The 24,108-nt window shown below is 39.7% G+C and overlaps 2 protein-coding genes across 5 annotated transcripts in view; one reads left to right on the top strand and one right to left on the bottom strand.

Moving 5' to 3' along the window:
• Nucleotides 1–9,826, bottom strand: part of dbf4 (DBF4-CDC7 kinase regulatory subunit) — a 23,798-nt gene extending 13,972 nt beyond the window's left edge. Inside the window, 4 exon segments of the mRNA XM_061955786.2 lie at nucleotides 5,501–5,704; nucleotides 8,989–9,131; nucleotides 9,231–9,356; nucleotides 9,670–9,826. Coding sequence (XP_061811770.2) covers nucleotides 5,501–5,704; nucleotides 8,989–9,131; nucleotides 9,231–9,276 — 393 coding nt within the window. The 5' untranslated portion in view covers nucleotides 9,277–9,356; nucleotides 9,670–9,826.
• Nucleotides 9,827–10,018: 192 nt separating this feature from the next.
• On the top strand, nucleotides 10,019–24,040 carry slc25a40 (solute carrier family 25 member 40). Of its 4 annotated transcripts, none has more exons than XM_061955826.1 (10): nucleotides 10,019–10,269; nucleotides 10,354–10,452; nucleotides 10,677–10,736; nucleotides 10,855–10,961; nucleotides 11,054–11,121; nucleotides 11,221–11,345; nucleotides 16,629–16,912; nucleotides 23,478–23,559; nucleotides 23,637–23,714; nucleotides 23,791–24,040. In XM_061955826.1, exons 2-10 carry the CDS (start codon nucleotides 10,356–10,358, stop codon nucleotides 23,922–23,924), a joined length of 1,035 nt encoding a protein of 344 aa, XP_061811810.1. In that variant the 5' UTR covers nucleotides 10,019–10,269; nucleotides 10,354–10,355; the 3' UTR covers nucleotides 23,925–24,040. The 4 variants fall into 4 exon arrangements, with proteins under 4 accessions (XP_061811810.1, XP_061811806.1, XP_061811826.1 ...); XM_061955822.1 differs by having other exon boundaries at nucleotides 10,351–10,452; XM_061955842.1 differs by lacking the exons at nucleotides 10,677–10,736; nucleotides 10,855–10,961.
• Nucleotides 24,041–24,108: the final 68 nt, after the last annotated feature.

Genomic DNA, 24,108 nt, shown 5'->3' with positions numbered 1-24,108 from the left:
CAGTTTGCAACACACTGAGCTAATCTGATGTGCCCAAGCCAGTTACCTGCCATCTTTTCTTGGATGCTAGTTCATTAATGTCGGGGCTCAGGCTTTGAGCTGAGGCATCTTTCATTATCGAACGAAGTTGTTAATCAATCATTATACCTCGTAGTCCACCCGGACCACAGTCTTGGGGGCGTGCTTTAAAGCCCCTGCGTTTATCGTCCTCCACGAGCTGTCGTCACGTCTGCTTTTCACCCATTCCAACAACGTGCCCGATCACAAAATATGTGCGACTTCAGCACGCACACACGTAAATGCAAAGCATACTTGGCCAACAGCGATACAGGTTACACTGAAGGTACCCGTATAAATAACTAACACTGTTAGAAATATGCGCCACACTGTGAATCCACACCAAACAAGAATGACAAACACATTTCGGGAGAACATCCACACCGTAACACAACATAAACACAACAAAACAAATACCCAGAATCCCATGCAGACCTAACTCTTCCGGGCTGCAATATACACCCCCGCTACCACAAACCCCCACCCCTCCGTGCGTCGGTTGAGGCGGGCGGGGTTGGAGGGGCGGGGTTTGGTGCTAAATCAGGCTAGAGTTAAGGTTTTAGAATGGCCTTCCCAAAGTCCTGACTTAAACATGTGGACAATACTGTAGAAACAAGTCCATGTCAGAAAACCAACACATTTAGCTGAACTGCACCAATTTTGTCATAAGGAGTGGTCAAAAACTCAACCAGAAGCTTGCCAGAAGCTTGTGGATGGCTACCAAAAGCGCCTTATCGCAGTGAAACTTGCCAAGGGACATGTAACCAAATATTAACATTTCTGTATGCATACTTTTGACCCAGCAGATTTGGTCACATTTTTAATAGTCCCATAATAAATTCATTCAAAAAAAAACTTCATGAATGCTTTTTGTGACCAACAAGTATGTGCTCAAATCACTCTATAACAAAAAAATAAAGAGTTGTAGAAATTATTGGAAACTCAAGACAGCCATGACATTATGTTCTTTACAATTGTATGTAAACTTTTGACCACTACTGTATGTATGTATGTATGTATGTATGTATGTGTGTATGTATATATATATATATATATATATATATATATACATACATTATATATATATACACACATATATTAGGGCTGCAACGGTCATCTTAACGGTTAGTCGACTAATCAGATAATAAAGCGTACACATTTAATGGCTCTAATTTTTACATCCACTTCTAAATGGAGCTTAAATTATTTTAGGCATGTGCTTATGAACAAAGATGACTAATTCATAAATATTTTGTACTGTAACTGTGCTGCTCATTCAGCTGTTACAAAAATGTAAATTACTAATAAAACATTGTCCATTTAAAATAAAATGAAAACAGTGCTATTTTTTTTTACCTTGTAAATGTATTTAAAAAACAGTTCAGTTGGCAGCAATGAAAACAGACAACAAAAGACTTACTATTGTAGTAACAGACACAATCATAACAATATGTAATATGTACAATTTTTACCATATTTTGGTCATTTTAAGCAATACCAGAACTTCTTTCCTCAGCGCAATTATATCCGGCTTCATATGTGTACTTCATCTCCTTTGGATAATCAATGTTCATGGCATACAGCAGGCCAAAGACGTATGCAAAGGCAGTACAGAGTTCTGGCGGGTTATGTAGCATAATGGTATTTTGTGAATCTCACTTAAATGTAGATATCTATTTTTCTTTACATTTAAGTGAGGTTTACAAGAGGTGCATATTCACTGTCAACTGATCAAGTTTGTCAACTGTTCTAATTTACAAAGCAAATTTTCTCTATGATGATAATTCTATCATCAAATCATTACACAATTATATTGCCTGGCTGTTGTAAAAACATTTATTTCTTAGCTTTTAACTTCAGTGTTACAGGGATCCAATTTTACTGTTAGGAAAGTGTTTTATTCACTTTAAAGAAAATACCTGGGAAAGTGTCAAGGTCTCTGACACACCCAATTTAACCTTTATGTTAAACATGTTTATGAATGAGAAATAAACAAGGTTTTAGATATATTTTGATGTGTGCTCTTTATTTTATTCATTCAGCATTTCTTAAAAACAATTACAGAAACACAAATGTTTCTTGACTTGTAAAGGAAGTTTTCTAACTGAAGTAACAAGAATTTCCGAGTTAGTTGAAAGTAAAAATACATGGAATTGAAGCATGAACTTTATTGTTGGTCCGACATAAATATCATAATTAGGTGAACAAGATCGAGTTGGCATAACTCTTATCTAAACTTGGAAATCTTAGTTAAGTCAACAACAGTAGTCAAAGTTCAACAAGAATATATGAGTTTGTTGAAGGTACAAATACATGGAATTGAAGCATGAATTTTATTGTTGGTCCCACAAAAATATAATAATTTGGTGAACAAGAAGATCCGAGTTGACATAACTCTTATCTCAACTTGTAAATCTTAGTTAAGTCAAAAATAGTAGTCAAAAGTTGAGAAAACGCAAAAATCTGGTTGCATCATGTTGCCTTGAAAATTTACGTTTTGTCAACTTTTTTTTTTTTTTTTTTTTTTTTTTACAGTGTAGCAGTGCACTTCCGACTTCCTGCAACAAATGTGTTTCTACTTTACATTACGTAAAGTAGGGAGCATGGCGTGGTGGGTAGAGCAGCCGTGCCAGAAACTTGAGGGTTGCAGGTTGGCTCCCCGCCTCTAGCCATCCAAATCACTGCCGTTGTGTCCTTGGGCAGGACACTTCACCCTTGCCCTCAGTGCCACTCACACTGGTGAATGAATGATGAATGATGGTGGTCAGAGGGGCCGTAGGCGCGAACTGGTAGCTAGCTTCCGTCAGACTACCCCAGGGCAGCTGTGGCTAGAAATGTAGCTTACCACCAACAGGTCCGAATGAATGATGGGTTCTCACTTCTCTGTGAAGCGTTTTGAGTGTCTAGAAAAGCGCTATATAAATCTAATCCATTATTATTATTATTACTTCCGGAAACAAACGCAAGTGTGTTTTTAAATCATAGCAGACTTGGTATTCGACAACAAAGACAACTATTTTTGGACAAATGACAATTCCCAACCTTATCTTTTTTAAGCTGAATATACAGAAGATAAACTGTTGCTTATAGAAGTGAGCAAATAAGAGTGAAACGTTGGAGCGGACAGAAACCGAGAGAGTGAGGCCAGTGTTACTCGAAGCTGCAAATGTGTAACTCTGAGCCAAGCTATGCCAAAATTTAACAGCGTGCTTACCCAAAACAATTGGAAACGTCCCCGGCCAGCTGGATCAAACAGACAATTGTCCATCGAGTGAGTCACTGTAATATTGTTCATGATATATGCAGCACATCACCATACAACTACATACATACGCTGTCGAGTTAGCTGTGTTCAAACAAAACATGAAATGTGGGCTCATCCTTTACAGATACTGATATGATTGTTCATGTTTTTCAGTCAGTACAAATTAGTGTCCTATCGCATTGGGTTGTGCATTACAAACACAAAAGCCATTCAGCTGTTGAGCTAAACTAAGCTAGCTTATCTCTTGCCGTAGATCACTTACGCTAATACCTTAGCATGCCGTCCTAAGACGATGTGTTACTACGCTAGAAAAATACTTCCTCAATGTTCGCTCTTCCAATAACAATGTACAGCTTGGTTAATATACAGGTTTACATAACGTAAATTAAGTATTGTTGGAGGTTTTTAAGATGCATTTTCAATGTGATTTATAGGCAGAATGGATTGCTCCCATTAGCTGCATTGCTAGCCACCTAGAACCAGCCGATTAGAAGGTTAGAATGCAAAAAAAACAATCTTTTATCTTTTTGTCTCACAAGAATTGTGAATAAATAAATGATAAATGGGTTATACTTGTATAGCGCTTTTCTACCTTCAAGGTACTCAAAGCGCTTTAACAGTATTACCACATTCACACACACATTCACACAATTATTTTAAAAAAGAGCAGTAAAATCCAGAGTAAGATTACTAATTCAGTGTAAAAGGGGAACCTATGGGTTGCCTATCGTTCACAATCATGAGACAAAAAGACAAAACTTTTTTCCCCCCACTTTCTAACATGTAAAATCGGCTTGTTCTAAGTGGCTAGCAATGCAGCTAATGGGAGCAGTCAATTCTACCTCTAAATCACTTTAAAATTGCATTCAAAAACCGTCAACAATATATCAGCTAAGCTAGCTTCTACGTCAACACGAAACACATGAGTTTGTAACGCACAACACTGCGATAGGACAATAACCTGTACTGACTGAAAAACATGAACAATAATTGCACTGTCTGTAAAATATTAGCCAACATTGCATGTTTTGTTTGTACACATTTGAGTTAGCCAGAGAGCGTATGCAGTGTAGTTGTAATAACACGTATGACATGTATCATGGGCGATATATAGTGACTCACTCAATGAACGGTTGTTCGTCTGGTACAGCTGGCCAGGGACGTTTCCTGTTGACTTTGGGTAAGCCATTTACATCAAAACAGCTTGTCCCAAATTTCCACATTTATAGCGTTGTCGCTTTCACCTCACTCTCCCGGCTTCCATCTGCTCCAACCTTCTCACTCTCTTCTTTGTGCTCTCTTCTATAAGCATTAGTTCATCCTCAGTATATTTAGCTTCAAAAACAAAGTTGTGAATCCTCATTTGTCCAAAAATAGTTGTCTTCATTGTCTATTACCAAGCCTGCAATGATTGAAAAACACACACGTGTTTGATTCCGGAAGTAGGAACAAACATTTGTTGCCAGAAGTCAGACGTGCGCTGATATAGAAACAGAAATCAATGCGCGGAAGAAATCAGTCCCAGAAATGATTACAATTTTCAAAATACGGTAAATATTGAACATATTACATATTATATGAATGTGTCTGTTACTACATTATATATAGACTTGCAATGTGTATATAAAACGTTGCTGGAGGGGTTTGAAGTGGTTTTAGAGGGCTTTGAAGGCTACAACGGTGACTCCCATGAACCGCATTTTTCAAGCGTTTATCCATCCATTTTCTACCGCTTATTCCTTTCAGGGTCGCGGGGGGTGCTGGAGCCTATCTCAGCTGCATTCGGGCGGGAGGCGGGGTACACCCTGGACAAGTCGCCACCTCATCGCAGGGACAACATAGATAGACAGACAACATTCACACTCACATTCATTCACACACTACCCTAAAAAATGTTTTAATTTTAAAGACGTGTCTTGTCTCTTATTAATAATGATTGTGAACGACAGGCAAAATTCCCAAAAAAGTGCCGTTCCCCTTTAAAATTTACCGGGGCACCTCTGTAGTGGGAAGATTGGGCACTGAGGTCAAAAAGGTTCTGTTAATACATTTATGATGGTCATAGTTTGACCCTACAATTGATTATTTCTATATCTTATGGAGAAAAAAAATTTGCCAGAGCTCAACTTTGAAGGTTCCACTAAACATACAATAAAGACATAATCCAAGTGAGCTTACTGTGTCTGTTTGACCCTGAGACCTGCTTTTGATGTGGTCGCCACAGTGGCCCGGCTGGAACGGATGTGGTCCAGGAAAAGGTGAACTGCATCCAGATTCCGGGCTGGGGACCAGAGAGTCTTGCTTGAGGCGTTGTATGTATTTAGCCTCCCTCTTGTTGGTTACAAAATACTTGATTTCTTTGCTGAAAAACTTCTCAACACACTGAGAAAAAAACAAAAGGAGGTTACAATGCATTTGTCTGCAAAAGTCATATTCCATGAGATTTCTCATGCCCTAATTATTTATTAATCATTATTTATATACCGGTATATATATATATATATATATATATATATATATATATATATATATATACACACACACACACACACACACACACACATATATATATATATATATATATATATATATATATATATATATATATACACACACACACACACACACACATATATATGTGTGTGTATATATATGCGTGTGTGTGTGTATATATATGCGTGTGTGTGTGTATATATATATATACACACACATACATATATATATTAGGGCTGCAACAACTAATTAACTAATTAAAATCGATTATAAAAATAGTTGGCGATTAATTTAGTCATCGATCCGTTGGATCTATGCTATGCGCATGCGCAGAGGCAAATTTTTTTTTTTTTTTATAAACCTTTATTTATAAACTGCAACATGTACAAACAGCTGAGAAACAATAATCAAAATAATTATGGTGCCAGTATGCTGTTTTTTTTCAATAAAATACTGGAAAGGATAGCAATGTAGTTTGTCTCTTTTATCCGATTATTAATCGATCAATCGAAGTAATAATCGACAGATAAATCGATTATCAAATTAATCGTTAGTTGCAGCCCTTATATATATATATATATATATATATATATATATATATATATATATATATATATGGTGTGTGTATATTATACACACACATTATACACAAACCCTGTTTCCATATGAGTTGGGAAATTGTGTTAGATGTAAATATAAACGGAATACAATGATTCGCAAATCATTTTCAACCGATATTCAGTTGAATATGCTACAAAGACAACATATTTGATGTTCAAACTGATAAACTTTTTTTGTTGTTGCAAATAATCAATAACTTTAGAATTTGATGCCAGCAACACGTGAAAAAGAAGTTGGGAAAGGTGGCAATGAATACTGATAAAGTTGAGGAATGCTCATCAAACACTTATTTGGAACATCCCACAGGTGTGCAGGCTAATTGGGAACAGGTGGGTGCCATGATTGGGTATAAAAGTAGATTCCATGAAATGCTCAGTCATTCACAAACAAGGATGAGGCGAGGGTCACCACTTTGTCAACAAATGCGTGAGCAATTTGTTGAACAGTTTAAGAAAAACCTTTCTCAACCAGCTATTGCAAGGAATTTAGGGATTTCACCATCTACGGTCCATAATATCATCAAAGGGTTCAGAGAATCTGGCGAGATCACTGCATGTAAGCAGCTAAGCCCGTGACCTTCGATCCCTCAGGCTGTACTGCATCAACAAGCGACATCAGTGTGTAAAGGATATCACCACATGGGCTCAGGAACACTTCAGAAACCCACTGTCAGTAACTACAGTTGGTCGCTCCATCTGTAAGTGCAAGTTAAAACTCTCCTATGCAAGGCGAAAACCGTTTATCAACAACACCCAGAAATGCCGTCGGCTTCGCTGGGCCTGAGCTCATCTAAGATGGACTGATACAAAGTGGAAAAGTGTTCTGTGGTCTGACGAGTCCACATTTCAAATTGTTTTTGGAAACTGTGGATGTCGTGTCCTCCGGACCAAAGAGGACAAGAACCATCCGGATTGTTATAGGCGCAAAGTTGAAAAGCCAGCATCTGTGATGGTATGGGGGTGCATTAGTGCCCAAGACATGGGTAACTTACACATCTGTTAGGGCGCCATTAATGCTGAAAGGTACATACAGGTTTCGGAGCAACATATGTTGCCATCCAAGCAACGTTACCATGGACACCCCTGCTTATTTCAGCAAGACAATGCCAAGCCACGTGTTACATCAACGTGGCTTCATAGTAAAAGAGTGCGGGTACTAGACTGGCCTGCCTGTAGTCCAGACCTGTCTCCCATTGAATATGTGTGGCGCATTATGAAGACTAAAATACCACAACGGAGACCCCCGGACTGTTGAACAACTTAAGCTGTACATCAAGCAAGAATGGGAAAGAATTCCACCTGAGAAGCGTAAAAAATGTGTCTCCTTAGTTCCCAAACGTTTACTGAGTGTTGTTAAAAGGAAAGGCCATGCAACACAGTGGTGAACATGCCCTTTCCCAACTACTTAGGCTCGTGTTGCAGCCATGAAATTCTAAGTTAATTATTATTTGCAAATAAAATACAAAGTTTATGAGTTTGAACATCAAATATCTTGTCTTTGTAGTGCATTCAATCGAATATGGGTTGAAAAGGATGTGCAAATCATTGTATTCCGTTTATATTTACATCTAACACAATTTCCCAACTCATATGGAAAAGGAGTTTATATATATATATATATATATAAATATATATATATATATATATATATATATACACACACACACACACACACACATATATATACATACAGTATATATAATGTGTGTGTGTGTGTATGTATATATATATATACATATATATATATTTTCCAAGGTGGCGCCGCTGTAGTGACTGCTGGTTGCAGCTCTGTACTCTCGTGTACCCTAGTTTTGTGTTATGGATGTCTCTTTCTTGTTTTTATGTGTTTTGCCTTTCGGTTCGGGCCCTTTCCTGACTGTGCAACAAGGGGTGGCACTTTCGTGACTTCTGCGGTGAACTTTTGTATCTGCCTCTAAGGAGCCTTTTGGCCAAGGCATGTTTGCACCGAAGACCAACTGCTGGCTCTCTGCCAAACCGGAGTCATGCAGACTAGGCCATCACAGTGTATATAAATGTGTGTGGGTTGAAATTGTGTTTTGTTTATGCAAACAGCAACTGTATACACGCAATATGTATTTTTTATTGCACGTTTTGTTTTTTCGTTGTTGTTTTTCTTTACTTTTGTAGCTTTATGTAGGAAAAAAAGCCAATGAAGTGGCACTAGTTGCATCAGCTCTGTTCTCCTTTAATGTCATTGATGTTTCCCACTTCTTTCCATGTTTGATTTTTTGTACCTTATTTTCTGTGGACTTTTTGTATCTGCACTTTAACCACATAATTTTCCCATTGCAGGATAAATAAAGTATGTCCCATCCCAATGTGACTGCAGTATTTTTAGATTGCAGCATTGTCTTGTTAAATTACTTTTACGTTTCTGTGTGTTTTACAGTAAATGTTGCATTATTTTTATGTTTAGGGTTGCGGTCTGTTTGGCTAAGTTGTTAAATTTTGATAGGTTTCATGAAGGCCAGCCTCATGTTTGAAGTTTGATAATAAGAGGACAGTTATGCAGGACAAAAAAAAATTTCCCACCCCTCCAAGGTGCTGAATATCTGTCTCCAATGACTCTGTTATTTTGTTGGATGGTAAGTCAAGGTAAAACACTTTCCCAACAAAAGGTTTAGGCTGTGCCAAATGGAACTTTAGTGACATCTCGCCATGTTTCCTTGATTTTCCTAAAAGACAAAAAAGTGAACCAAGGTGGTGAAAAGTGAGCTTTTTCTTGCTAACTAACAGGAACATGTAATTATATCAGGGTAATGAAATTACTGTACCTTTCCAGTCAGGTCCAGTTTTTCTTTGAGTGGCTTTGGCCTTCATTATGTTCTTTTTTCAGGATCAAAACGCCTTTCTCTGTTAATTTGAGTAGACATACCCGAGTCACGGTCCTCATTTGGCCCCTTGTGAGTATAAACATAGGACATATGTACACATTGACATCATGATTTTAAAAGTCCATTCTATGGAAAAAAAACTTGTGGTGTATCTGGTGCTAACAATTAACCGTTCTATTATCTTCAGCCGCATGTTTCAATTTAAGTAGAGGGTCACCCGCCGTTTATATTTGTAACTGTAAATTAATCCCTACAAAGTTTCAAAGTCGATGTTTCGACAAACTTTCATTTCCCGCTCTACCAAATTTGTAATGGTAACCGTGTAAACTGAGTTGCGAGGTTGCCTATTTTTTCCTATAACAGACTAACTTTTACTCACTTGTGCTCAGCATCTCATATGTCCATAATTCTCTTTGTTCTCTTGTGGTTTGTAATCATGGGATTGATCCGCAGTATTCGTAAATAAGGCACTGAGTGACAAAATGTTTGCAGGTTTACGTCATCGAAGTTGGGTAACAGCGGAAGTGGATATATTCGCTTTACTGTTCGGATGTGATGTTTCTACATAGACCATGTTTCTATAACAATATAAAAAATAAAGAAAACCTAAAAAATATGTTATGAAAATAAAAATAAAAATTATCATCCGTTTCTGTATGTGTAACATACTTGTAATCTTGCATACTTGAAATCGTAATTTTCATTTTGTCGAATGTGCGAAATAGAAACATATGTTATGAAACATGTCATCATTCAACGATACAGACAAGCAAGATATTTGAGCTAAAGCATGTGTTTTTTCTGTCTATTTTCGGAAATTGTAGTGCAGGAGGGAATATTACCCGCCAAGATTAAACTCCAATAGGAATATTTATCTTAATGCCGACAAGTATTTGTTGATGTAGATGAGAATTTGCAGGTAGAAAGTGGAACGTCCTCTTTAGTTTCGGTTCGCCACCGGTCGCTGTTGATACAACTGGTGAGTAAGTGGCAGTACGAGTACTGCGTTACTGATTTTTTGTGGAAATACTTTTAACTTATGGTGTGTCGTGTTTTTTAGAAGCCATGGGCGGCCATTCTTCGCAATCCATAGAACATGGCATTACTCCCATCCAACAGATGGCGGCGTCGTGCTCCGGAGCCTTGCTTACGTCTCTATTGGGTGATTGACGGGACCTATTTTGTTATTTGGTCAATTATAAAACCAAAAAACGTGTGCTGCTTTGTTTATTATAAGACTTTTAGGTCCCCAATGACTAGTTTCTGTTAGTTATAAACATTGTTCAGTGAATATCAGCAGCGTTATTTTTGTAGAAAGCAGAATTGTTTTGCAATAGTTGAGTCCAATGTGTGGACTTTGATGTGTTTATTTTCGCCTCTTCCCAGTCACACCTTTGGATGTTGTAAAAATCAGACTTCAAGCACAGAAAACTCCCTTCCCCAAAGGTAAAATCCACTTAAGTTTGGAGACACCTTCACATCTATTAGCCATGGGGAAGTGTGTCTAAACATTTGATTGTATCATTTTTGATACCCTTGCCTCAATTTTTCTTTCAATGTTTAGGCAAATGCTTTGTCTACTGCAATGGACTTATGGACCACCTATGTGTGTGTGAGAATGGAAACAATAAGGCCTGGTACAAAACGTCAGGCCACTTTAATGGCACAGCGGTAGTAAAAATACAATCCTAAACATACTTGTCATAATTGGGGGCTGAAAAAAAGAATCACATTTAAAAATTAATTTTTTTGTGTTCATGCAGGACGCCTTTGTCAGGATAGTACGCAATGAAGGAATCAGGTCATTGTGGAGTGGTCTACCTCCAACGCTGTAAGGCTTTTCTTAATTATTTTTCATAATTCTGATCATGCAACCCAAGGGTTGCATGATGACCCTTTTAATCTGATTCATGTCACATGTGTGCTCTAGTGTGATGGCAGTGCCAGCGACTGTCATCTACTTTACCAGCTATGACCAGCTGTGTATGAAGCTCAAGGTCAAGATGGGTGACCACGCACAGTTCGCCCCTATGGTCTCTGGAGCTGTTGCTAGAGGTGCGTCATCCTGTTAGTGAAACATTTCACCACCATTATTATTTGATTCATGTGATTTACAATAGTACTATTTTAGCTGTAGTAGTTTGTTGTGAATAAGTGTTACTTATTCACACTGTGTAGTACACATTTGGCCTTAACAGCGTGCGCAATCTATAAAATTATGTGTACCCGGTACTGTTAGTGGGCCTCTTTCGTGTTCTGTACTAACACTGTGTGTACGATTCAAAAGTAGTGGCGACCGCCTTGTTTAAACGAGGATTTTGCATGTACTATATATACTGTATGTGGCGTCACCATGGAGAAACTCAATCATTTCTGCACATTCCTTTTATTATGCTCCTACCTGGAGTGTTTGCGATGTTTTCAGACATGCAAGAGACATCTACCACATTTTATGGGCATTTTAGACACAGTCCAAAGTGCATCTACAACGTAACCCACTTTTTTCTCCCTTTTTAAGCGCCCAAGGTGCGCACATGGTAGAGAGGCTACACTTACTGTGTAAAAAAAAAAGAAAAGAAAAAAAGCATACTTCAAGAAGTTATTTTTTTATAGAGGTGATGTGTTAATAATATATATATTCATTGAAAAAAACTAACGGTCTTAAAAAACTGCCAGCAGACACCAAAACACATCAATTGAATTTGTTTAATCAGCCCCTTAACTCACCCAGCATGCAGCTATAAAATTATAAAAGATGCTGAATGGACAATATGTGTAATATTTTATAGTATGACATAGGGCTGGGCGATATATCGATATACTCGATATATCCCGGGTTTGTCTTTGTGCGATATAGAAAATGACTACATCGTGATATTCGAGTATACGTTCTCATGCAGTTGCTTTTAGCTGCTGGCATTACACTACAGGCTCTTCCCACTCCTTCTTGTGTCTCCTTCTCACAGACAGCAAGCGCAACTTCTTACATATGTCACATACTGTCACGTCATACATCACATACGTATACGCCCTCGCGGAGCAGAGAGGTAGCAGCATGGGTAACGTTAGCTGTGATGCTAGCGGAGTGGTGCGAGTGGTAATACGAGAGAAAGAAGGTGCGAATCTGGTAACAAATGAAGGAAGAATTAATTCCCCCAAAAAACAGCAGGGGGTCCATCGTCTGGCGGTGGTTTGGCTTCAAGTGGGAATATGTCGAACAGACAACCGTAATTTTTCAAGTGTGGGGCAAAAGTGTTGCTACAAAAAGTAGCATTACTGCTAATATGTAGCATCATTTGAAAAGTCACCTGCTCGAGAATGAGGAGTGCTTACTCCGCATGTCAACATCTCCGTTCGGTGCCACCCGCCCACACCATCAAAATGCAGAGGCAAACATTTCCAGATCAACACCGTATGTTTGTTTTAAACTATTGTAGTGGCGTTCTGTACAGAAAGTGCACTTTAATTGAGTGTTGTTTTGATATGTCATCTTAGTGACACGCACAAAAGTGCACGGATAGCTTGTTTTAAAATGTCTCTGACAATCTTGCACTTTCTGTTTTGAAAATGACATGAATGTTTGTGCCACTGCTTAATAACTGTTTAATAAATACACTTTTGGTCAATTCCCTTAGTTGTGATTTCCCTCTCTGCATGAAAGTTTAAAATGAGCATATATTAATGCAGTATGAAGAAGAATGTTTTAATGTAGACACTAGAGGTGTGGGAAAAATCGATCCGAATTCGAATCGCGATTCTTACGTTGTGCGATTCAGAATCGATTCTCATTTTTTTAAGAATCGATTTTTTTTTTAAAGTATTTTTTTAATTTTTTTTAATTAATCAATCCAACAAAACAATACACATCAATACCATAACAATGCAATCCAATTCCAAAACCAAACCCGACCCAGCAACACTCAGAACTGCAATAAAGAGAGCAATTGAGAGGAGACACAAACACGAAACAGAACAAACCAAAAGTAGTGAAACAAAAATGGATATTATCAACAACAGTATCAATATTAGTTACAATTTCAACATAGCAGTGATTAAAAATCCCTCATTGACATTAACATTACACATTTATATAAATTAAAAAAAATTAACAATAGTGTCACAGTGGCTTACACTTGCATCGCATCTCATAAGCTTGACAACACACTGTGTCCAATATTTTCACAAAGATAAAATAAGTCATATTTTTGGTTCATTTAATAGTTAAAACAAATTTACATTATTACAATCAGTTGATAAAACATTGTCCTTTACAATTATAAAAGCTTTTTACAAAAATCTACTACTCTGCTTGCATGTCAACAGACTGGGGTAGATCCTGCTGAAATCCTATGTATTGAATGAATAGAGAATTGTTTTGAATTGGGAAAAAATTGTTTTTGAATTGAGAATCGTGTTGAATTGAAAAAAAATCGATTTTGAATCGAATCGTGACCCCAAGAATCGACATTGAATCGAATCGTGGGACACCCAAAGATTCACAGCCCTAGTAGACACATAGAATCATCATACTGCTGTGATTATATGCATCAAGTGTTCATTCAAGGCTAAGGCAAAATATGGAGATATATATCGTGTATCGCGATATGGCCTAAAAATATCGAGATATTAAAAAAAGGCTATATCGCCCAGCCCTAGTATGACAGAGGAGTCTCTGTCAATCGTCTTGTCTTTGCAGTGCGAGCACCAAATATGTTTCACTTTGCACATACTTTTCAGACGTGCTAAATAAAATGTTTAAACTGCTGGCAAAACGGTGTTGATAAATCACTGCGCGTGTTGTATGTTTGCATCTTTTCTTCCCAGTATTGTGGGCATTTTTTATTATCAGCAAATATTCTGCATATTAATGAAGACAGAGACGCCAAATGGATTGCACGCCATATTTTGCTCACTTAACAGCAGTGTTGGGATTAACGTGTTACAAAGTAACGCGTTACTGTAACGCCGTTAGTTTCGGCGGTAACTAGTAATCTAACGCGTTATTTTTTATATTCAGTAACTCAGTTACCGTTACTACATGATGCGTTACTGCGTTATTTTACGTTATTTTTTATGTAGTATCAGCTAGAAACAGAAGATCTGAGTGTGTTTTATTGGAGCGCTGTGGTGTCGTCCTTCTGTGTCACAAGGAAAAGAAAAGGCGTGCTTTGTGTGGGTGGGGCTCCCAGACCGTAGTTGAAGAGTGCAGGGAAGACGTTCCTCCAGGGCCTATGTATTTTGGGGCTAACAACCTTTACTTTACCCCGCAGTGGGTCTTTACAGCTCCGGACTCGAGGGTGAATGACGAGGCCGGCGGTTTGTTGCAACTTTGTGACTTTATTGGTGTCTTGCACATAGCCATCCACCAAGCTAGATCACCTGCACGCACTCACTATTGCGCTGCCTCACCTGTCTCGCCCACTCACTCACTGACGTCACTCACCTCACATGCTGTCATATCTTAAAGGGCCACACACACACATACGCTACTCTCATAACAACTAACAAGACATCATGGCGAAGCCAGAAGTTGAGTTTCTTAACATTCTCACTACTTTTCTTTTGTTGAGCACAAAGAAAAGAACATTTTAGTTAAATGTAAGTTGTGTCTTGGATCAAATATCCCATCTACTTAAAGTTAAAGTTAAAGTGCCAATGATTGTCACACACACTAGGTGTGGCAAAATTATTCTCTGCATTTGACCCATCAGCTTTAATCACCCCCTGGGAGGTGAGGGGAGCAGTGAGCAGCAGCAGTGACCGCGCCCGGGAATACTGTCCAAAACACCAATTCAAATCTGCTGAAACAGCTACAAAAGCAACATGCTTCGACAAAGCTAGTAAAGAGAGACACAGACTCTGATGCCACTTCAGCTCCACCTAATGATTTTAATGGAGGCACTGCTAGCCAGGACAACATTGATAGAGCCATTGCAGTGTATGTGCTAGAAGACATGCAGGCTATTTCTACAGTGGAGTCACCCGCTTTCAGGCAGCTAATTAGCATGATACCGGCGTCAAAGAGCAAATGGCACGGAAAACATGTTCCAAGTACCTGGACAGTGAGTACATAAACATGGAAAGCGAGCTAAAGAAAACACTCCAAACTCTGCCTCTGCTCATCATTCATCATTTGGGGACGGCGTGGCGAAGTTGGGAGGGTTACTGGTTCAACCCCCACCTTCTACCATCCTAGTCACGTCCGTTGTGTCCTTGAGCAAGACACTTCACCCTTGCTCCTGATGGGCCTGGTTAGCGCCGTGCATGGCAGCTCCTGCCATCAGTTTGTGAATGTGTGAATGGGTGAATGTGGAAATAGTGTCAAAGCGCTTTGAGTTCCTTAAAAAAAAAGGTAGAAAAGCGCTATACAAGTACAACCCATTTACCATTGAAGGTACACACTCTATGTCAATTCTCTTATATACTCTTTCATTCTAGACTTCTAGAGTGTTTGATTATCACATCACTCTAAATGTATAGACTATAAAGTTCACAAACAAAAAGAGGGATCCTAGTGGGCCAGGGCAATCTTTCCTAATCTCTAAACTAAAACTGGGGAAATGTGTAGAGTGTTCTGGGCATCATTACAGTGTTGATCTCCTGAATACATTTTATTTCTGAATTCCTTTAGAGAAAAAAATGCCTGGTTAGGCTTTGTGTATGTCATGTGTGCCTTCCTTCGGTGAAGCCAGGTTTACAGCTATGTTGTTATTATGCTGTTTGTTACTTATGTATGTTATATTGCAGCTATTTAAAATAGTTTTGTCAATTTGTTCTAGCCTGAAATAAATTGGCCCTTTGAAACATATCTTTGTCTTTGTGTGTTGTATGTAGACCACATTGCTTAGCAGAGTTCAGTGATGCAAATTAATGTCAAGTTGATCAACAGATTGTATTATTCTCCAGTGCAATAACAGTACTGAAATGAAGGCTAAAAGGGCATTAATGGGAGCTTTAAAAAAAAAAGGTAGAAGAAGTAACTAAATAGTTACTTTTCACAGTAACACATTACTTTTTGGTATAAGTAACTGAGTTAGTAACTGAGTTACTTTTGAAATAAAGTAACTAGTAACTGTAACTAGTTACTGGTTTTCAGTAACTAACCCAACACTGCTTAACAGACGCAATCCACTTTGCACACGATTAAGATATCAGCTTTGCGTGTGCTATCAATTTTGGCAAGTGTTTTAGTATACGCAACCCTTTAGTAAATCAGGCTCAGAGTTTATACACCACACTGTATAGTGTGTACAAATATGAATAATAACACAAGTCTTCTGTCTAATCGTAACTGTATTTGGCACTGTGCATTTAATGTATACTCTCTGCATCCATCAGTGGGCGCGGTCTCGGTGATCAGCCCCCTCGAGCTGATGCGCACCAAGCTCCAGTCCCAGAAACAGTCGTACCGTCAGCTGGCCACCTGCGTTCGCACAGCGGTGGAGGCGGACGGTTGGCTGTCACTGTGGCGAGGTCTAGGGCCCACGCTGCTCAGAGACGTGCCCTTCTCCGCCATGTACTGGTACAACTACGAGAGGAGCAAGAAGTGGCTGTGTGAGCGCTATGACGCCGTAGAGCCAACGTTCACCATGACCTTCGTATCGGGCGCTGTGTCCGGCTTAGTGAGTCTGCACATTATGTTCACCACCTATATTCATTGATATTGTTTTGTTGTGGTTTTACGTGCGATATCACAGATTTGTTTTCTTAACCCATATGAGTAAAATTCACGCTGGTATTGGCGATACCAATCTGATCCCAGTACCTTGTGCAAATATACGTAATTTGTCTGGTGAAATTGAAAAATAGTAGCATATTTCAAGTGTTGCTGCTCTTGGGGGAATTATCTTCAAACAATATAAAATCACAGGGCGAAACCAATAATGGCATTATCTTATTTATGTTCAACTCTGCTTGTAGTGTCTAAATAGCTGGCAATAAAATGATACTTAAACTTGGTGTTTTATAATACAGAGTGACTCATTTTAATTACCAGTAATGTTCTTAAACAAACGACAGACTGAATGACTGACCACAGCACTGTGTGCATTACGTACTTACATCGGCGAAAGAAAAAATAGTTTCTGCCAATGGAGTTTCCATTCATTTCAGCGTTTTAGAGTTCAATGATTCAGTTACGTTACACTGTGTCTCTTGTTAATTATATGTATTATCTCAAATAATACAGTATCAGAAGTATCAACATTTTGGTTTGAGAATCGATATTACAGCATGAAGATCTGGTGTCAGTGCTATCGATATTTTAGACCCGTACATCACTAATGGATGTACAAATGCAATGTGGAGAGAAGTATTAATATTTTTCTTTTTTAATCAAGTGCTTTAACTGTCCTGACTATAAATGTGGCACACCCTATGGGTTGTGGTCAGATGCTTTGGAGACATGCTAGCATAAATGTACCTCAAATGTAATAATTCGGTGAACCGGTTCCGGTTCACCGTGCGTGACTGCTCGCGGACTGCTCGCTGTTTCGAAAAAGCTAAGTATCGTTCTATTTGTGTGCTTTTAAATTGTTCTGCAGCTTTCTTTATTACTTTCTCAACATATTTAGTAGTACTATTTAACTTGCAAATCACCCGATCTCTGTCTCTCCACCCCTCCCGCAGCTAGCTAGCAGCTAGCTGCTAAGCTAACGAAGCTAGCGCGGAGAAAGGCGTCGCCGGGCGCCGGTCAGAAGGAGTCTACTCCTGCACACCGTGACCAGGACTTCTCGGAAGACAGCAGGAACTTCACTCGGTGACAGAAAACACCGTGAGTATGGCTTCCTGCGCGTCTTGCACCTTACTCACGGAGAGGCTGGCTCTGCTAGAGGGCCGTGTCCGCCAGTTAGAGCAGAGTAATCTCGTAACTTTAGATGTTGCGGACACATCTGCTAGCGTTAGCTGTAGCGAGCTAACTAGCCCAGCCTGTAGCAGTCCTAAGCGGCCTACAAGCTACGGTGTACCGGTTGAGACGCATAATAGATTTAGCTCTTTAGCTAGTCCTACACCCCAGTCTACCGGGCACCACACCTTAGTCATAGGGGACTCCATCACCCGAAACATAAAGCTTAGCAAACCAGCCACAATTAAGTGCATCCCGGGGGCCCGAGCACCTGACATTGAGGCTAATCTTAGGGAGCTAACTCGCAACAGGCCTAGTAAACACGTACGACAGGCTAATCGCACCACTAGTTATGCGAATATAGTTGTACACGTTGGCTCCAATGACACTAGAATGAGACAGTCAGAGATTACAAAGAGAAACATAGCCAGGACTTGTGATCTCGCTAGAAAGATGTCCAGGCATCGAGTAATTGTCTCTGGCCCCCTGCCTGCGAGAGGCAATGATGAGAGATATAGCAGATTAGTCTCGCTTAACAAGTGGCTGGCTAGCTTCTGTAGACAACAGGGACTAACGTTTATTGATAATTGGCCCTCTTTCTGGGGCAAACCAGGCTTGCTGATGAGGGACGGCCTTCACCCTAACCAGGAAGGCGCCATCATCCTGTCTAAGAATATAGACTACTGTTTAAGTCACATTTGACTAACTACACTAGAGCAAGCCCGGTCACAGGCAATTACAGAGCCTGCTAGTCCGGGTGAGGAGTCAGTTAAGATAGAACTAGCCAGCACCAGGCTGGATAATTCCTGTACGCATAGCAATTTTCTTAGAATAACACACAACTCACATAATGTGTTTTCTGTTGTGAATGTGTCCGGGGTAGATATGCATTCTACTGAGGTGGCAAATCATGATGCGTTCAGTCGATCGCAGCATCAAGCAAACAATCTGAAAATTCCCGTCGTATCAATTCCTAGATATGGTCGAAACTATTTAAAATGCACTACGTATAATAAACGCAACATTATTAATATTTCTACTACGGATAATTTAAACAAAAACTCGTCAAAACAGCCCAATACTTATAATATGGGCTTTTTAAACATAAGATCATTGTCTCCCAAAACGTTATTAGTTAATGAGGTCATTAGAGACAACAATCTTAACGTCATTGGTCTTAGCGAAACCTGGCTCAAACCAGACGAATTTTTTGCGCTAAATGAGGTATCTCCTCCTAACTATACGAATGCGCATATTGCCCGTCCCCTTAAAAGGGGTGGGGGGGTCGCACTAATATACAATGAAAACTTTAACCTTACCCCTAACCTAAATAATAAATACAAATCGTTTGAGGTGCTTACTATGAGGTCTGTCGCACCGCTGCCTCTCGATATGGCTGTTATCTACCGCCCCCCAGGGCCCTACTCGGACTTTATTAATGAATTCTCAGAGTTCGTTGCTGATCTAGTGACGCACGCAGACAATATAATCATAATGGGGGACTTTAATATCCATATGAATACCCCATCGGACCCTCAGTGCGTGGCGCTCCAGACTATAATTGATAGCTGTGGTCTTACACAAATAATAAATGAACCTACGCATCGCAACGGCAATACGATAGATCTAGTGCTGGTCAGGGGTGTCACCACCTCCAAAGTTATGGTACTCCCGTATACTAAAGTAATGTCCGATCATTACCTTATAAAATTCGAAGTTCTGACTCATTGTCAACAAACTAATAATAATAATAACTGCTCTAGCAGCCGCAACATTAATGCCGCCACAACGATGACTCTTGCTGACCTACTGCCTTCGGTAATGGCACCATTCCCAAATTATGTCGGCTCTATTGATAACCTCACTAACAACTTTGACAATGCCCTGCGCAAAACCATTGATAGTATAGCACCGCTAAAACAAAAAAGGGCCCCTAAAAGGCGCACCCCATGGTTTACAGAGGAAACCAGAGCTCATAAATTATCATGTAGAAAGTTGGAACGCAAATGGCGCGCGACCAAGCTTGAGGTTTTCCATCAAGCATGGAGTGATAGTTTAATATCGTATAAACGCATGCTTACCTTAGCTAAAGCTAAATATTACTCAAATCTCATCCGCCTCAACAAAAACGACCCTAAATTTTTGTTTAGTACAGTAGCATCGCTAACCCAACAAGGGACTCCTCCCAATAGCTCCACCCACTCGGCAGATGACTTTATGAATTTCTTTAATAAGAAAATTGAACTCATTAGAAAGGAGATTAAAGACAACGCATCCCAGCTACAACTGGGTTCTATGAACACAGATACAACTGTATCTACGACGGATACTGCAATACAAAATAGTCTCTCTCTTTTTGATGAAATAACATTAGAGGAACTATTACAGCGTGTAAGTGGGATAAAACAAACAACATGTTTACTTGACCCACTTCCTGGGAAACTTATCAAGGAGCTTTTTGTATTATTAGGTCCATCAGTGCTAAATATTATAAACTTATCACTTTCCTCTGGCACTGTTCCCCTAGCATTCAAGAAAGCGGTTATTCATCATCTGCTCAAAAGACCTAACCTTGATCCTGACCTCATGGTAAACTACCGACCGGTGTCCCACCTTCCCTTTATTTCGAAAATCCTCGAAAAAATTGTCGCACAGCAGCTAAATGAACACTTAGTGTCTAACAATCTCTGTGAACCTTTTCAATCCGGTTTCAGGGCAAATCACTCTACGGAGACAGCCCTCGCAAAAATGACTAATGATCTACTGCTAACGATGGATTCTGATGCGTCATCTATGTTGCTGCTTCTTGATCTTAGCGCTGCTTTCGATACCGTCGATCATAATATTTTATTAGAGCGTATCAAAACACGTATTGGTATGTCAGACTTAGCTTTGTCGTGGTTTAACTCTTATCTTACTGACAGGATGCAATGCGTCTCCCATAATAATGTGACCTCGGACTATGTTAAGGTAACGTGCGGAGTTCCTCAGGGTTCGGTTCTTGGCCCTGCACTCTTTAGTATTTACATGCTGCCGCTAGGCGACATCATACGCAAATACGGTGTTAGCTTTCATTGCTATGCTGATGACACCCAACTCTACATGCCCCTAAAGCTGACCAACACGCCGGATTGTAGTCAGCTGGAGGCGTGTCTTAATGAAATTAAACAATGGATGTCCGCTAACTTCTTGCAACTCAACGCCAAGAAAACGGAAATGCTGATTATCGGTCCTGCTAAACACCGACATTTATTTAATAATACCACCTTAACATTTGACAACCAAACAATTACACAAGGCGAATCAGTAAAGAATCTGGGTATTATCTTCGACCCAACTCTCTCGTTTGAATCACACATTAAGAGTGTTACTAAAAGGGCCTTCTTTCATCTCCGTAATATCGCTAAAATTCGTTCTATTTTATCCACTAGCGACGCTGAGATCATTATTCATGCGTTCGTTACGTCTCGTCTCGACTACTGTAACGTATTATTTTCGGGTCTCCCTATGTCTAGCATTAAAAAATTACAGTTGGTACAAAATGCGGCTGCTAGACTTTTGACAAGAACAAGAAAGTTTGATCATATTACGCCTATACTGGCTCACCTGCACTGGCTTCCTGTGCACTTAAGAAGTGACTTTAAGGTTTTACTACTTACGTATAAAATACTACACGGTCTAGCTCCGTCCTATCTTGTCGATTGCATTGTACCATATGTCCCGGCAAGAAATCTGCGTTCAAAGAACTCCGGCTTATTAGTGATTCCCAGAGCCCAAAAAAAGTCTGCGGGCTATAGAGCGTTTTCTATTCGGGCTCCAGTACTATGGAATGCCCTCCCGGTAACAATTAGAGATGCTACCTCAGTAGAAGCATTTAAGTCCCATCTTAAAACTAATTTGTATACTCTAGCCTTTAAATAGCCCCCCTGTTAGACCAGTTGATCTGCCGTTTCTTTTCTTTTCTCCTCTGCTCCCCTTTTCCTTGAGGGGGGGGGGGGGCACAGGTCCGGTGGCCATGGATGAAGTGCTGGCTGTCCAGAGTCGGGACCCGGGGTGGACCGCTCGCCTGTGCATCGGCTGGGAACATCTCTACGCTGCTGACCCGTCTCCGCTCGGGATGGTGTCCTGCTGGCCCCACTATGGACTGGACTCTTACTATTATGTTGGATCCACTATGGACTGGACTCTCACAATATTATGTCAGACCCACTCGACATCCATTGCTTTCGGTCTCCCCTAGAGGGGGGGGGTTACCCACATATGCGGTCCTCTCCAAGGTTTCTCATAGTCATTCACATCGACGTCCCACTGGGGTGAGTTTTTCCTTGCCCGTATGTGGGCTTTGTACCGAGGATGTCGTTGTGGCTTGTGCAGCCCTTTGAGACACTTGTGATTTAGGGCTATATAAATAAAGATTGAATAATTCGACAAATGCTCACTGACCTTTCAAAGACATTTTGCTTGATCGCGGTCATGTTATTTAACCAATTTTGCTCAAATATTTACAGATGTGCTTGTCAGTCCCTTAACAAATTGTACCCATTTTTTGTCAGATTTGGCATTAAGGTTTCAGTAGGTGTTTTTCAGAGTGTGTTGCGGCGTTTTCCCATACATCTTTTGCAGCTCTCCACAAATAACTTTAGACCACCACTAATAGATTTGGGGCTATCTGTCAACAGTGCAATTTAGACGATCACACTATCTAGAAGTAGGGATGTAATCATGTGACGAAAAAAAAAGTACATTCAACAGTTTTGTTGAATAATAATAATATAATTTTTCAAATAAGTTTTATTTGAAAAAATATATATGTATAAGCAACACACACATCTTTATTTTAATTGACAGAAGAAAAAACTATTGCTCCGGCTTAACAGTGTATTTTTTTAAATTATATAGGGAAAACAGGTGTTTTAGATTGGGAAATATGCTAATATGTGTCTTGTATTCGCTTGTCATTTAAGATAGCTAGCGATTAGCACGCTAGCTGCTTTTCCAGGAAATGAGCAATGTTACCATGTGGTACTGCTGTGTGATGGTGTGGTACTCAACTACAGTTTTACGATAATTACAATTTTAAACGGTAACAAAAACTGTCGGGACTTTTACCGCTGTTTATCATTTTAACGGTAATCGTTACGTCCCTATCTAAAAGTTAGGACACCTCACCAAAAACTGTCGGGAGTTTTACCACTGTTTATCATTTTAACGGTAATCGTTACGTCCCTACCTAAAAGTTAGGACACCTCATAGCTATGATAAATATTATCCTGGTAACTCCTTTCTACAGTTTATTTTGAAGTACAAGCAACATTGTAAAAACAGTTTCCACTTTCTGTCAGTTTTCTTCAGTAGTGACGTTACCGTTTGACGTGGTCAAAACACGACGGCAGGTGGAACTTGGAGAGCTGCAGGCGATGAATTGTAAGTAAGGTGTTCATTCTTCATTGTTTTGATGTCCTTATTTCCCATCGTCATTGAACGTTTTTTTGTGTTGGCAGTGTCACACAAGGCCTCCTCCACTTTGAGCGTGATGAAGAGGATTGTGGCACAGCACGGCGTCCCGGGGTTGTTTGCGGGTTTGTGTTGCACGTGGGGCCAACCTTTTGTTGCCAGACGTAATTTCCTCCTTAAACCCGTCCGTTTCTTCGTCAGGTTTCCTCCCCCGCATCATCAAAGTGGTACCAGCCTGCGCCATCATGATCAGCAGCTACGAGTTCGGGAAGGCTTTGTTCCGCAAACACAACCAGGAACAGACACTAAAACCTCCGCAAACCAGCAAGACCTGAGAGATGAGTTGAAACGTTCCAAGTCCAACACTTTACTTTAAAAAATGACGCTGTGAGGCTTTGCAATAAGCAGAAGTGAGATTACAAGAATTATATTAAACACTTTAATGATGGTATTTAGAACTTTATGTTCCACTAGCTTCATTATTGAACAAAGATGTGTATAGTTCATCATTCATGAGCT

This window comes from Nerophis lumbriciformis, linkage group LG04 (genome assembly GCF_033978685.3).
Source record: "Nerophis lumbriciformis linkage group LG04, RoL_Nlum_v2.1, whole genome shotgun sequence".
Classification (NCBI taxonomy): domain Eukaryota; kingdom Metazoa; phylum Chordata; class Actinopteri; order Syngnathiformes; family Syngnathidae; genus Nerophis; species Nerophis lumbriciformis.
This window is presented reverse-complemented; position numbering and strand designations above follow the sequence as displayed.